This window comes from Lynx canadensis, chromosome B2, assembly GCF_007474595.2.
Source record: "Lynx canadensis isolate LIC74 chromosome B2, mLynCan4.pri.v2, whole genome shotgun sequence".
NCBI lineage: Eukaryota > Metazoa > Chordata > Mammalia > Carnivora > Felidae > Lynx > Lynx canadensis.
Genome location: NC_044307.1, coordinates 142,602,440 through 142,613,623, shown reverse-complemented (window position 1 = coordinate 142,613,623; position 11,184 = coordinate 142,602,440). Strand labels below are relative to the sequence as shown.

At 46.6% G+C, this 11,184-nt stretch overlaps 1 protein-coding gene across 2 annotated transcripts in view; it reads right to left on the bottom strand.

Moving 5' to 3' along the window:
* Positions 1–372: 372 nt before the first annotated feature.
* Positions 373–11,184, bottom strand: part of ZDHHC14 (zinc finger DHHC-type palmitoyltransferase 14) — a 291,719-nt gene continuing 280,907 nt past the window's right edge. The window contains exon 9 of one of the 2 annotated variants that reach the window (XM_030316681.1): positions 373–1,626. In XM_030316681.1, the coding sequence (XP_030172541.1) occupies positions 1,228–1,626 (399 nt within the window). In that variant the 3' untranslated portion in view covers positions 373–1,227. The remainder of the gene's footprint in view (positions 1,627–11,184) is intronic. The other variant, XM_030316682.1, reaches the window with a different exon arrangement.

The following is an 11,184-nucleotide window of genomic DNA, read 5'->3' as shown; positions in this document are numbered from 1 at the left end:
TTCTCCTCCTCAATTTTTGATATCTTCGTAGGACCTCAGGTGGCCCTTTCTGAACCCTGGGGATACATGAACACAACGCAGAAGATGGTGCCACTGTGGTCCTCATCCCTGCACACCCTCTCCCTTCTACCTGCCACAGATTAACCACTGTGTGGCAATCTGCGAATGTGGGGCAAATTCTGTGGGAAAGCTACCCTCTTACCTGATAAATCATCCCGTAAAATAAAACCCCAATTCAAATATTTTGCTTTTGGCTGTTTTGAGACCATTCCTTGCTAGGGAATACTTTAGTAAAACCAAACTCTCCACAGGCCATCCAGACGGCTGTGTTGTCGTGGAAGCTATTAAGGATAAGTGTACGCAGATCCAAAATAACAGAGGACGTCATTTTATTGGCTGTCCACAGGAAGTTTGGTCACACAAGGAGGTGGAGGCTGTGGCAGGTGTGGTACAACACAATACCTCATCTAACTACTAAACAGAAGGTTAGCTGATACTGGATAGGATAAAACCCCAGCGACCCTCTGCAGCCCGGGGCTCCGCCGGCCCCTGGATAATGCAGCTGAAGAAGCCGGTGAGTGATGGCATCGTCCCACGAGTCTCCGTGTGTGTCGCACTGTCTTCCCGTAAAACAGCACTTGAAGATTCACCGAATTAGAAGAAAGAAAGCGAGCAAGCAGCACTTCCGTTTGAATACCAACACCACTGTAAGCAGACGTAGTGTGGCATGCAAATCCAGATCCGGTCATTTTTTTTCCCTTTTAGGTTTTTTTTTTTTTTTTTTTTTTTTTAAATTAACAAATGGAATGGCATGTCTATTTCAGATATTAGTAGCATAACACTCAGGTGCAATTTCAGTCTGGCCACAAGGGTCCTCGACTTTCCGTGCGTCCGTCACAAGAGCAGCAAGCAGGAAGCAGAACACTGTCCTTTCCTCCCGGACTCGGCAGCCCCGACTCTCCTCTCTCCCAGGCCCACCCCCCTCAGACTCCAAATGCTGGCAAACAGCTACTTCTCTTATTTTCATTGTTCTCAAGGCAGTCGGGCTGGGGAAGAAAATTCAACTAAACCAAGCCGTGGGCATTTGGGCCCTGCCCTCGTCTGCCACGGAGGGGGGATCCATTCACTCTCCCGGTAGTCTCTGTGCCCCAGGACTGGAGTTGTCCTCACCACCACGGAGTTGGGTCATGGGAAAGCTCCTACTGTCTGCAGCCCCCGGGGCTGTGGTCACACGGAGCTGAGCTTCACCAGGCCGCGCACGGAGTCCTCATGCAGAGAGTCCTGGCTGGCCAGACCGAGGACGTGCATGGTGCGGCTGTGGGCCAGGGGGCTGCCCGCCAGCATCCTGGGCGGCGAGGGCGCTTCCTCTGGAGTCAGAAACTGGTGGCCCACGTGCTCCTCTTTCAGGGGCAGTATGTCTGTCAGCGCGGCCTCCGCGGTGAGGTTGGGCATGGAGGAGGGCGGCGTGGGCTGCCCCAGCGTCAGGCTGGCACAGGGAGTGCCCAGGCCCGGCTTCCCGGGCAGGTGCAGCTCGTCGCTGGTGAGGCTAGGCTCGCTCTGCAGCAGGGGCGTGGCCGCGGCCTGCAAAACGAATTTGGTGCTCTGAATGCACTGGTCTTGGTCACACTGGAGAGCAGGAGGCAGCCAGCAAAGAGAAGGCGGAGATGAGATGGGCACAGGGTGGGGAGGAAAGGGGGCACAGTGGGGGGGGCAGGGAAGGAAAGGACAGGATGCGAGAAGAGAGAGACAGACAGAGAGAATGAGAGAGAGAGAGAGAGAGAGAGAGAGAGAGAGAGAGAGAGAGAGAGAGAGAGAGAGAGAGAGAGAGAAACCCGTTAGTGACACCTCAGGGCAGAGAGCCTGCACAGCAGCCTGGTTTCATCTGGAGGCGCCCAGCACATACACGGTAAGTGCAAATACCCAGCATCTAAATAAGCCGCTGAAAGTACTGATCACCCACAGCTGCCCAGGGAGTTACATGCAGCCAGAGGCCATCATGCTCCTGGTCCCCCTTTACAGACTCAACCTAGTTAAAAAACAATCCCGCGGATGAAGTCACAGGTTTACCACCTTAGCAATCTGAGGTGCCTGTTTTTCGTGTGCTGAAAACCGCTTTTACTCTATTGTTTTAAAAACACAGGGCCTGTACACCTAGTTCAAAGCAGAGTGATTCACAATAGCCAAAGCCCAAAGGGAGAAGCCGGGGTCCATCGACAGATGAGAGGATGAACAAAATGTGGTACGTACAGACGATGGACCCCTACTGAGACATAACAAGGAAGGAAATCCTAACACCCGCTCCAACATGGATGAACCCTGGGGGTATCACGCCAGGTGAAGCCAGCCAGTCACAAATGGGCAAATATTGTACGTTTCCGCTTATAGTAGTACCTACAGTAGTTACCTCTGTAAAGACAGAAAGCAGAGAGAAGGGTGGTTGCCGGAAGTCAGGGAGGGGGAAGGGAGCTCGTGTTCACGGGGACAGAGTCTCAGTTTTGAGAGATGAGGGATCCCGTAGATGGACGGTAGTGACCTCTGCACAACAATGTGAGTGTACTTATTGCCACTGAAGTGCACACTTGAAAGGGTTAAAATGATACATTGTAGGTCATGTACATTTTACTACAAAAAGTCTGAGCAGACTGTTCACAAAGCCCTAGAATTCCCCACTGCTAAATTTTCATCAGCTTCAAGGACCATTAATTGAGCTTCTGTGGTTTTTTTTAATCTGTGAAAGAAAATGCCAACATTTTACAAGATATTTCCTTTTCTTCTAAGCATTCTTACATCGCATTACACCCTATGTCCTTTGCCTCTCCTCACTCACTGGGCGAAGGAAATGGTGTAAACACACTTTTAGCCGATCGAATGTGGATCTCTGATCCTCCGTAAACCCTCTCTTGAGCCATGGGGGCGGGTTTCAGATCAGCCAGAAAACTTCGACAGCACACAGAGATCTTGAACTCAAACGTGGGCAGTGACCCCTTAAGAGATTTTCAAGAACTGCTCTTCCACGGGAAGGAGAAGAGTCGGTGTGAGCTAATCTGTCCCAAGTTTGGGTTCAAGCAGTGAGCCAGGCAGGCTACTACTTTGCGTCAGAAGTTCCCCTCTTCACAAATGAAGATCCTGAGGCTTAAACGAACGAGTGGCTTGCTCAAGACCTTACAGATAAAAGTAAGGCATGGACCCAGGACCTGGGGCTGAGTTTGCCTGGCTGCAAACCTCTACTATTGCATGTGCCACATAGTAGGTGCTTAATAAACGTTCCTTGTCTGATTATCTATCCCCTCCTCTCTTTTTCGGAAGTCCGGAGTTGCTGTAGAATCTGTGCTAATGGGTTTGCAAAGGAGGTGCCTCACCCTGTTCCTGCCAAGGGGATACCCAGGACTACCATCACTCAACCACCTCTGTGCAGGGAAGAGCCCAAACCATGCACCATGTGGCCTTCAGGGAGGAGAGGGAGTTCACTGGAAGTTCTGACTCCTAAGGCTTTTCTTTATTTGCTCCAGTGTGTGTGTGTGTGTGTGTGTGTGTGTGTGTGTGTGTGTCTGTGTCCTTTTGGCCAAATGGGTTTCTTTCTACAATCACAAGTGGTACCCCTCCTCCCCCCCGCCAGAGGAGGAGAAGGAAGAGTTGCAGTCTCTCATGAATTCACAGGCTTTAGAGGGCAAAATACCTCGATTCTGGGCAAGAGTAGAGCTCTTTAAGGAAGGAAAGCCAGTTCCATGGGAGACCCTCACTTTTTTTCCTTCTAAATATAATTTACTACCAAGTTAGCTAACGTACAGCGTATACAGTGTGCTCTTGGTTTCAGGAGTCAATTCCCGTGATTCATCGCTTCCATACAACCCCCAGTCCTCATCCCAACAGGTGCCCTCCTCAATGCCCATCACCCATTTCCCCCTCCCCCCGCCCCCCATCAACCCTCAGTTTGTTCTTTGTATTTAAGAGTCTCTTATGGTTTGCCTCCCTCCCTCTCTGTTTATACCTATTTTTTTCCCCTTCCCTCCCCCTTGGTCTTTGGTTAAGTTTCTCAAATTCCACATGCGAGTGGAAACATATGATACCTTTCTCTGACTTATTTCACTTAGCAATAATACTCTCCAGTTCCATCCACATTGTTGCAAATGGTAGGATTTCATTCTTTCTCATTGCCAAGTAGTATTCCATCACAAGGAGACCCTCACTTTTCTTTCAGCCGTCATCTCAGTCCAGGGAGCTCAGAAACACCCAGAGCCTGGAGCATGGGCTGGAAGGCTGGTCACAGTCACCTCCTGTACTCATCTTCCCAAGCACCACCACGCAGTTTTTGCCATAGCTGTGTTTTCCCACCGGGCCGCTCCTGCAGGGGGTTTCAGCTCGGTGTGGAGGGGCTTTCTGGTGGGAGGTGCTGAGGAGCACTCGGGGCGGGGGGCGGGGCTGCGGGCAGGCTGGTCCACACAGGTCTGCTCAAGCTCTCCAGTTCCGTCCTTTCAGTCCAGCACACTGGCTCCGTCTTGACAGGGCAGAGTGGGGAGGAGCAACTTCCTGATTAATCACATTCATCTTCTGGAAACTGACCTAGGGCTTTGGATATATTGTGCTTTGCAAAGAACGTTTCGTGTTTTGTGACGCGTTCCATTTGGTATTCTTACAGCCAGCTGAGCTCCGCACTGCCTCCATTTCCCGGGGCTCAGTGCAGCCTGTGAGCAGGCCCGCTAGCGACCCCAGAGCCGAGCCCAGAGCTGCAGAGAGCAGGCGCTTTTCTGGGTACTGGAGTCTTGTTCTCAATCTTCCCTCCTGGAGCCCTCACTATTCCTCCTACCTTCTGTCTACACAATGCCCTCAGCTCTAAGGAAAGATAAAATTGCAAATCAGATTTGCTTGTCTCTGTTGACCTGCAGGAAGCCTTTTTTATTGAAAACTAATTGGCAAATTCTATTTTAGGGATCAGCGCAAGACAACTCTTACAGGCTCACAGAGAATTCTGTTTGAGGGCAGAGCTGGAGATTTTCAAGGTCAGGGGCGCAAGCATGAGGGGAGAGGTGCCCCCCTCCTTCTCCCTCCTCTCTCCAGGTCACTGTTCATTTCTTCCTCCTTGATCACAACCCTCCAGCCATGCTCACGGCAGGGCCCACAGGGGGCACCAGAACCTCTGGGGATAAAGTGGTCTGTCCACTCCTTAGAGCTTGTGTTCACCTGGAGGGCTAGGTGGGGCTGGATGTGTCTTCCAAGGCTTTTCACTGTCATCACTGCTGACTCCAACAAGACCGCAGGTACCTGGGGTGGGTTTACTCTGAAACCATGAGGCTCAGGATCAGGGCCCCTGCCCTCCTGGTTCCTGGCATATTGGTTTTTCTCTCTTAAAGAGAAAGCGCCCTCCAAACCTGGGTTCACTCCTGTATACACCTATTGGCATTTTCCTGTGGCCCGACCGACAACTTGTTAAAACAGTAACAAATCTGTCTGTGCTCAGCCTCCCAGCCGGGCTGTTGAAAATGCTGTCCAGTTTACCAGGGGTGAAGCCTAAGGACTTAAATACATGGAAATAAATTTAGCCTAAACCATTTAATTAAACGAAATCTAAATATAAGTCACTCAGAAATTTTTTCAAAATGACTACTTTGAACTCTGACTCGTGTTATCAGACTTCAAGCACCTCTTGTATAGACTTCTTTATTTTAAAAGAGGACTGTCTTTCTGAGTATAGTTATGGAGTTTCCTTTGTCATAGGAAAACACAGTTACATATTAACAATTAACCTACTCTTTGCCCCCCCCCCCCCATCGCTCCCCACCAGTTTAACCTATGGCCGTGATATCAGTAATCACAGTTACTGGACCATGAAACTAAGTGTCTAAATCCTGCTGCACCCAAAACTTTGAAGATAATTTGCCACATTCAAACCGATTTTCCTTTGGACAACCAATCCCATTTGGGGTACCCAGGGACCAGACTTTGTTCTACCGGATTTTGCCCAGATAAAGTTTCCTACTGGCTCTACAGGACTATGGATTTTATCAGATTCCAACCAGGGACAGTGCAATGACTATAATTCTCATACCATTAATGTGGCATGTTTGGACCATCTCCTTCTTAGAAAAGACTCAACGATTAGGAGACATCCAATTTTTTCTTTTTTAAAGCTCGCAACTTTTCCTCATTTTGCACAAATCCCCAGGAGGATGGATTGATAAACCTTCATGGTTGCAGTCCCATTTGAGAACTTGGCCAGTATTTTCAGGGTTACTATGGAGATGATCCATGAAAATGTTCTTACACCTCCTCCTTTTTACCTTTGCTTCTGATTCTTATTTGCCCACTTCTTGTTGATTTTTCCACTTAGTTTTCTTTCTCTCTGGCCTTCCCAATGCTCTTCTCTGCTTTCCCCTCCATCTCTTCCTTTCATGGGTTTCCCTCCCACTTCTTTTTTTCTCCTCCCTTCACCTTGACTTCTCCCTCTTCGGCCTTTCTTCTTTCCCTCCCACCTCTATTTTCTCTTCGCTTTATTCATGCTTCCACTACCCACCACCTCCTTGGCTTTTCATGTGCCGATTCCTCTCTTCCACCAGTAGGGGGAGACGTCACCGCCTGCTTCTTCCTCTGACAACTTGGTAGCAGGGCTCACACTCCAGTGCGAACACCAAGACGCCCTTCAGTGTATCATTTTCTCTAACCAGTTATATACTCTTAAGAAAAACCAATAAACACCTGGATATTGGGCAGTGACAACCCATCTACTACAAACAGAAAACTGAGAAACTCACACGATCATTCCAAAACAACCCTATAAAGGTTCCTATTTATCAAATATCAGGTTGAATCATATGAAATTGCCATTTAAGAGTCAAAAATCATCCAAATGCTGAATTCCAATGGAATAGAAGCCTGATCGCTTGTAAGAGGGTCTATGAGAAGACCCTTCTGCTGGCAGCATAAAACGACTCCTGGCAGGAATGCGAGAGCGTGTGCTGTGGTTGCAGTAAGTCACTTGACGGCTGGCTGATTTACTGCCCACATGAAGCTCTGCCATTTAACTTACAAAGAAGTTTATGGTTTCAGATGTTCAGATGTTGCACATTTTATCACTTAATGTTACAATCTGAAAACACCATAGAGATCATTTACTTTTTGTTTTTGCAGATTTTCAAGTAAAATCGCTCATGTTGGAATACATTTTATTTCACTCTATCTGGCTCCTTGTTTGAAATATACCTAGCACACAGATTAAATGCTGTTAAAAGCAAATCTGGGAGTTTTCGAGATGGTCTTGTATACAAATCAAGAGCGAATGAAATTATTTATTTCTTCTGCTCCAATTCTGTCAAAAGTATTAGCACTGGGCATCATTTATTTCTGTTTGGCTGTGAAGCCGTGTTCTCGGGTCTTATGAGTGCTCGTTTACAGTTACAGAATCACTATAAACTTCTAAAATCCACCTAAAATGTAGGTTAGGAGGAGAGCTTTCTTTTTATTGTCATTTAACATTACTATTTAAGTGTGTATAAGTTATTTTTCCTACTATATTAGATTTTTTCAGATGATGCATGGAGAGTTCTGCAATATTTATTCACAAACTTATTTTCATAAATCAGGTAACTGCTAGAGTCAGCCTTTTTTGATACTGGATTAAAGTGCATTCAAAAATTAGGTTAAGTAAATATAACAAATGATTTTCTAACAAACAAAATTTCTAACAACCATGAACTATGTTCTTAGCTTTGTGGGTAGCACGTGTTGCAAAGGATCTTTTAGTTACAAGTGCCAGATATGAGCATAAACTCTGACCCCGATGCTATACAGAACTTCAGTCATTTGACAATCAATTGAAATATACATACTAAAAACTGACCATAACTGGATGTCCTATGTATACATGGAAAGAACTTCAATATTAGGTATTAATAAAAGCCAATGATGAGGAAAACAGGAACAATGAAAATGTGATCTTCGGCTGGCACTGGGGTTATCTGCAAGTAATTCCAGTATGGCTCCTCAGAATGTCACCAGCACTCAGACAACAGAGGCTATACTGAGGTTACACACACCCTTTTAATGCTTTAGATGGCCCTTCGTTACTTTTCTAACATTTCCTTCCTCAGGAATTTGTAGTAGAGGGATCACTTAGGCACTAAACAACCATCCCCACCCCCCCATCCTAAGTATCTTTGGGATGGGGGCCTCTGAGTGTTGGACATTTCCCTCTTGGACTGGGCAGGATTTGCATCTGGCCCTGGTTCTGACCTGTGGGGCCATGTAGAACACATCTCATCTTCCCCCCATTGGAGTGTTCACATCCAGCCTCTCCTGGAGATGTTCTGATACATTTGGGGACACTGTCAGTAGTGGGTAGGAGCCTTGAGACCAGAAAGAGTTCTCTCAGCTGTACGCCAAGCGGGTGTCTCATAACAGAGGCAGCATGGAGACGTAGAGAGTGCGTGGGGCTTGAAGTCAGTTCACTTTTAGATTCATTTATGGGCAACTCACTCACATGTGTACTTGGGAATTATTATAAAGTGACAGAAACCCAACCTACAATCACTTCTAACGTGGTAAAATTTGCATGAAAGCTAAATTTAATTAACAATTAATGAAGGTGACACAGTCATGGGTCTTGTAGACATTAATTTACTAATTTTGATTTTGTAGTTTTCATGTTTTGGAGCTCATCGTTTTTTTCAGGCCTTAAAACTTTTCACAGTCCCTGGAAAAAGCACACAGGCACTTTGCTGACAGAGTCCAATAGGCAGAATAGCCATGACTTCTGGTCTCCTGGCCCATGGATTAATTTGATCCTATCAAGGCTATCACTGCACCAAAGAGAACTGTCTCTCTAGTCCCTAGTTCCATATTCACGAAGGAGATGTGACAAAACCAGAGTGAGGAAAGAATGAGGCGTGGGAATGAAGACAGGAACAAAGTAGTATTTGTGCAGAAATTCCCCTGAGAAGGCCCTTTGAGGGGAACTTTCACACACACTCAACATTTAATGAGCACCTCCTGTGTGCCAGGCTGTGTCATCCCCTGGGGCTGGGAGGGTGGGACAGAAAGGGGTCTCAGTTCCAACCACATCCAGGAAGGCGGTCACCACTCACCCCTTCTTACTTCATGGTTTAGGAACTGGAGGCTCTTGGGATTAAGGGACTTGCCCATGATGCTGCAGCCCCCAGTGTCAGGACCGGCAAACGCAAGCCCAGGGGCCGTGATGCCAACTGAGCTCTCTCCCTACCTTTCCCCGCTGCGCTGAGTACTTAAATCGGTCCATTTGCAAAGCTTTCTCTTTGACTGTCTTACGGCTTTATTCTACCATCCTCACTAGTATCCAATTAGACCAAGAGACTTGATTTGACTTGGTGAGGGCAGAGCTCACAGGGGTCAGGGGAGAGAAATTTAGGAAAAGATAATAAATGTTGATTTTCACTTGATCTTAGCCAAAAGACTGAGAAGTGGTAAATGTTGATTTAAAATAATAATCTTCCACATGAGAGATGAAATTGGGTTAATATCTCAGATGACAAACATGAACAACTCACAGTTTTTTAAAAAATGCCAGATCGACTGATACTTCTAGGATAACTAACAAAACTGACTCACATCTCTACTATTTCAAAGTGAATTTCTACAAACCATGTCATTCTTTCCTAAGTACAGGGAAGCAAACCTTCTTTAGGCTTTCCCAGCTACCTGCAGGGCACCACCCCACCACCCCCAGCTACCTATGGGCACACACATGCCACAATCAGCTTCCCCCTGACCTGCCCCTCTTCCTGTGTTTCCTTTTGGCGACTTATATGATCACCTTATCACTAAGCTGAAAGGCGGGGACCATCCCTGGCTTCTTGACTCCAGACCTCCACTGTGACCATCTCCAAATCCCAGACTTGCTGCCTCTTTTCTGAACCACTTCTGCTATCCTGCTATCCGCTAGGCTTACTGTGAGGGTCTCCTTCTGTTTTCCCTGTCTCCATACTAACACGCCTCCCTCTGTGCCCCAAAGAGCTTCCCGGGCTCCATTAACCCCACGTGAAAATCTAATGGTATTGCTCACTGAACTGAGCCTCTGCAGTGGCTCCCTGCCACGTTATAGAACAAAATCCACGCTGGTTTTAAGGCACCCAAGGCTCTTCACATGCTTCCCCTCCTGCCTGCTTTGCAACCCACACCCTGTAACTCAGTCCTCTTGGTCCCGCAAATGCACACGAGTCCACCCCATGTATGCCTGGGCCTCTGTGCTCTGCATGGAGCATCTCTCCCACCTCTGGGTGGCTATTCATTGTAATCAATACTTTAATATTTGGCTCAGACGTCATCTCCTCCAGGAAGCTTTGCCTGAAACCCGAGCACTTGTTTTTGGACTTCTATGACTCCCCAACCTCTCGTTTGCTGGCACATTGTTGAAATCCTCCATGCACCTGAATATGAATATTTTCTGAACAGATCATGTCTTAGTTGAGTCAAATTGACGTAAGGTTTTTCAAGAAAAAATTTTCTTGGTGTTAAAGCAAAATATGGCTCAAAAATCATTCCTTTTAACCCAAGCTTGTAGAGAGTTCAGGAGAATCTGAAGACTATGGGGATGTTTTTCAATGCTAGCTGATGATTAAATCACCTCCAGGGGATTCTGACTTCATTGGGCTCAGGATATCAGCATTGTGATTCTAAAGTGCATCCACGGCTGAGGCCCACTGGATTGTGGTAAACCCAGCTGCCAGATGTAAGGGCCAGATCTGAAGACATTCAGCTGACACCAATTTGAGGGCTTTTGAAGTTGAATGAGTGGAAAGCAGCCAGGTCTTGAACCACTGGCTGTGTGACTTTGAGCAAGCCAGTCGTTATTCTAAAGCTTCCATTTCATGCTTTGTAAAACGGGAGTATTTTGCAGGTTGTTGTTGGCATTAAATGAGATGGTCCCTGCAATAACAGTTTCAATATTGTCCACGCTCTGCCAATTGCAAAAAGTGATAAACACAGTATAATTCTCTACCAAATAAACTTGGTTCCATTTTTAGAACTGCCTGAAATTTACCTTGTGATTCTGACGAATTCAACTTTAAGGGATTTAAAGCCAGTTTTCACATTTGTCTGATTGAGTGGGGACTGGAACACCAGAACTTTTTTTTTTTAATTGATCGTGAGCTCTAATTACATCCAATAAATGAAATAGATAAAAAGGAAGACGATGGATTGCTTGTGGACAAATTGCTC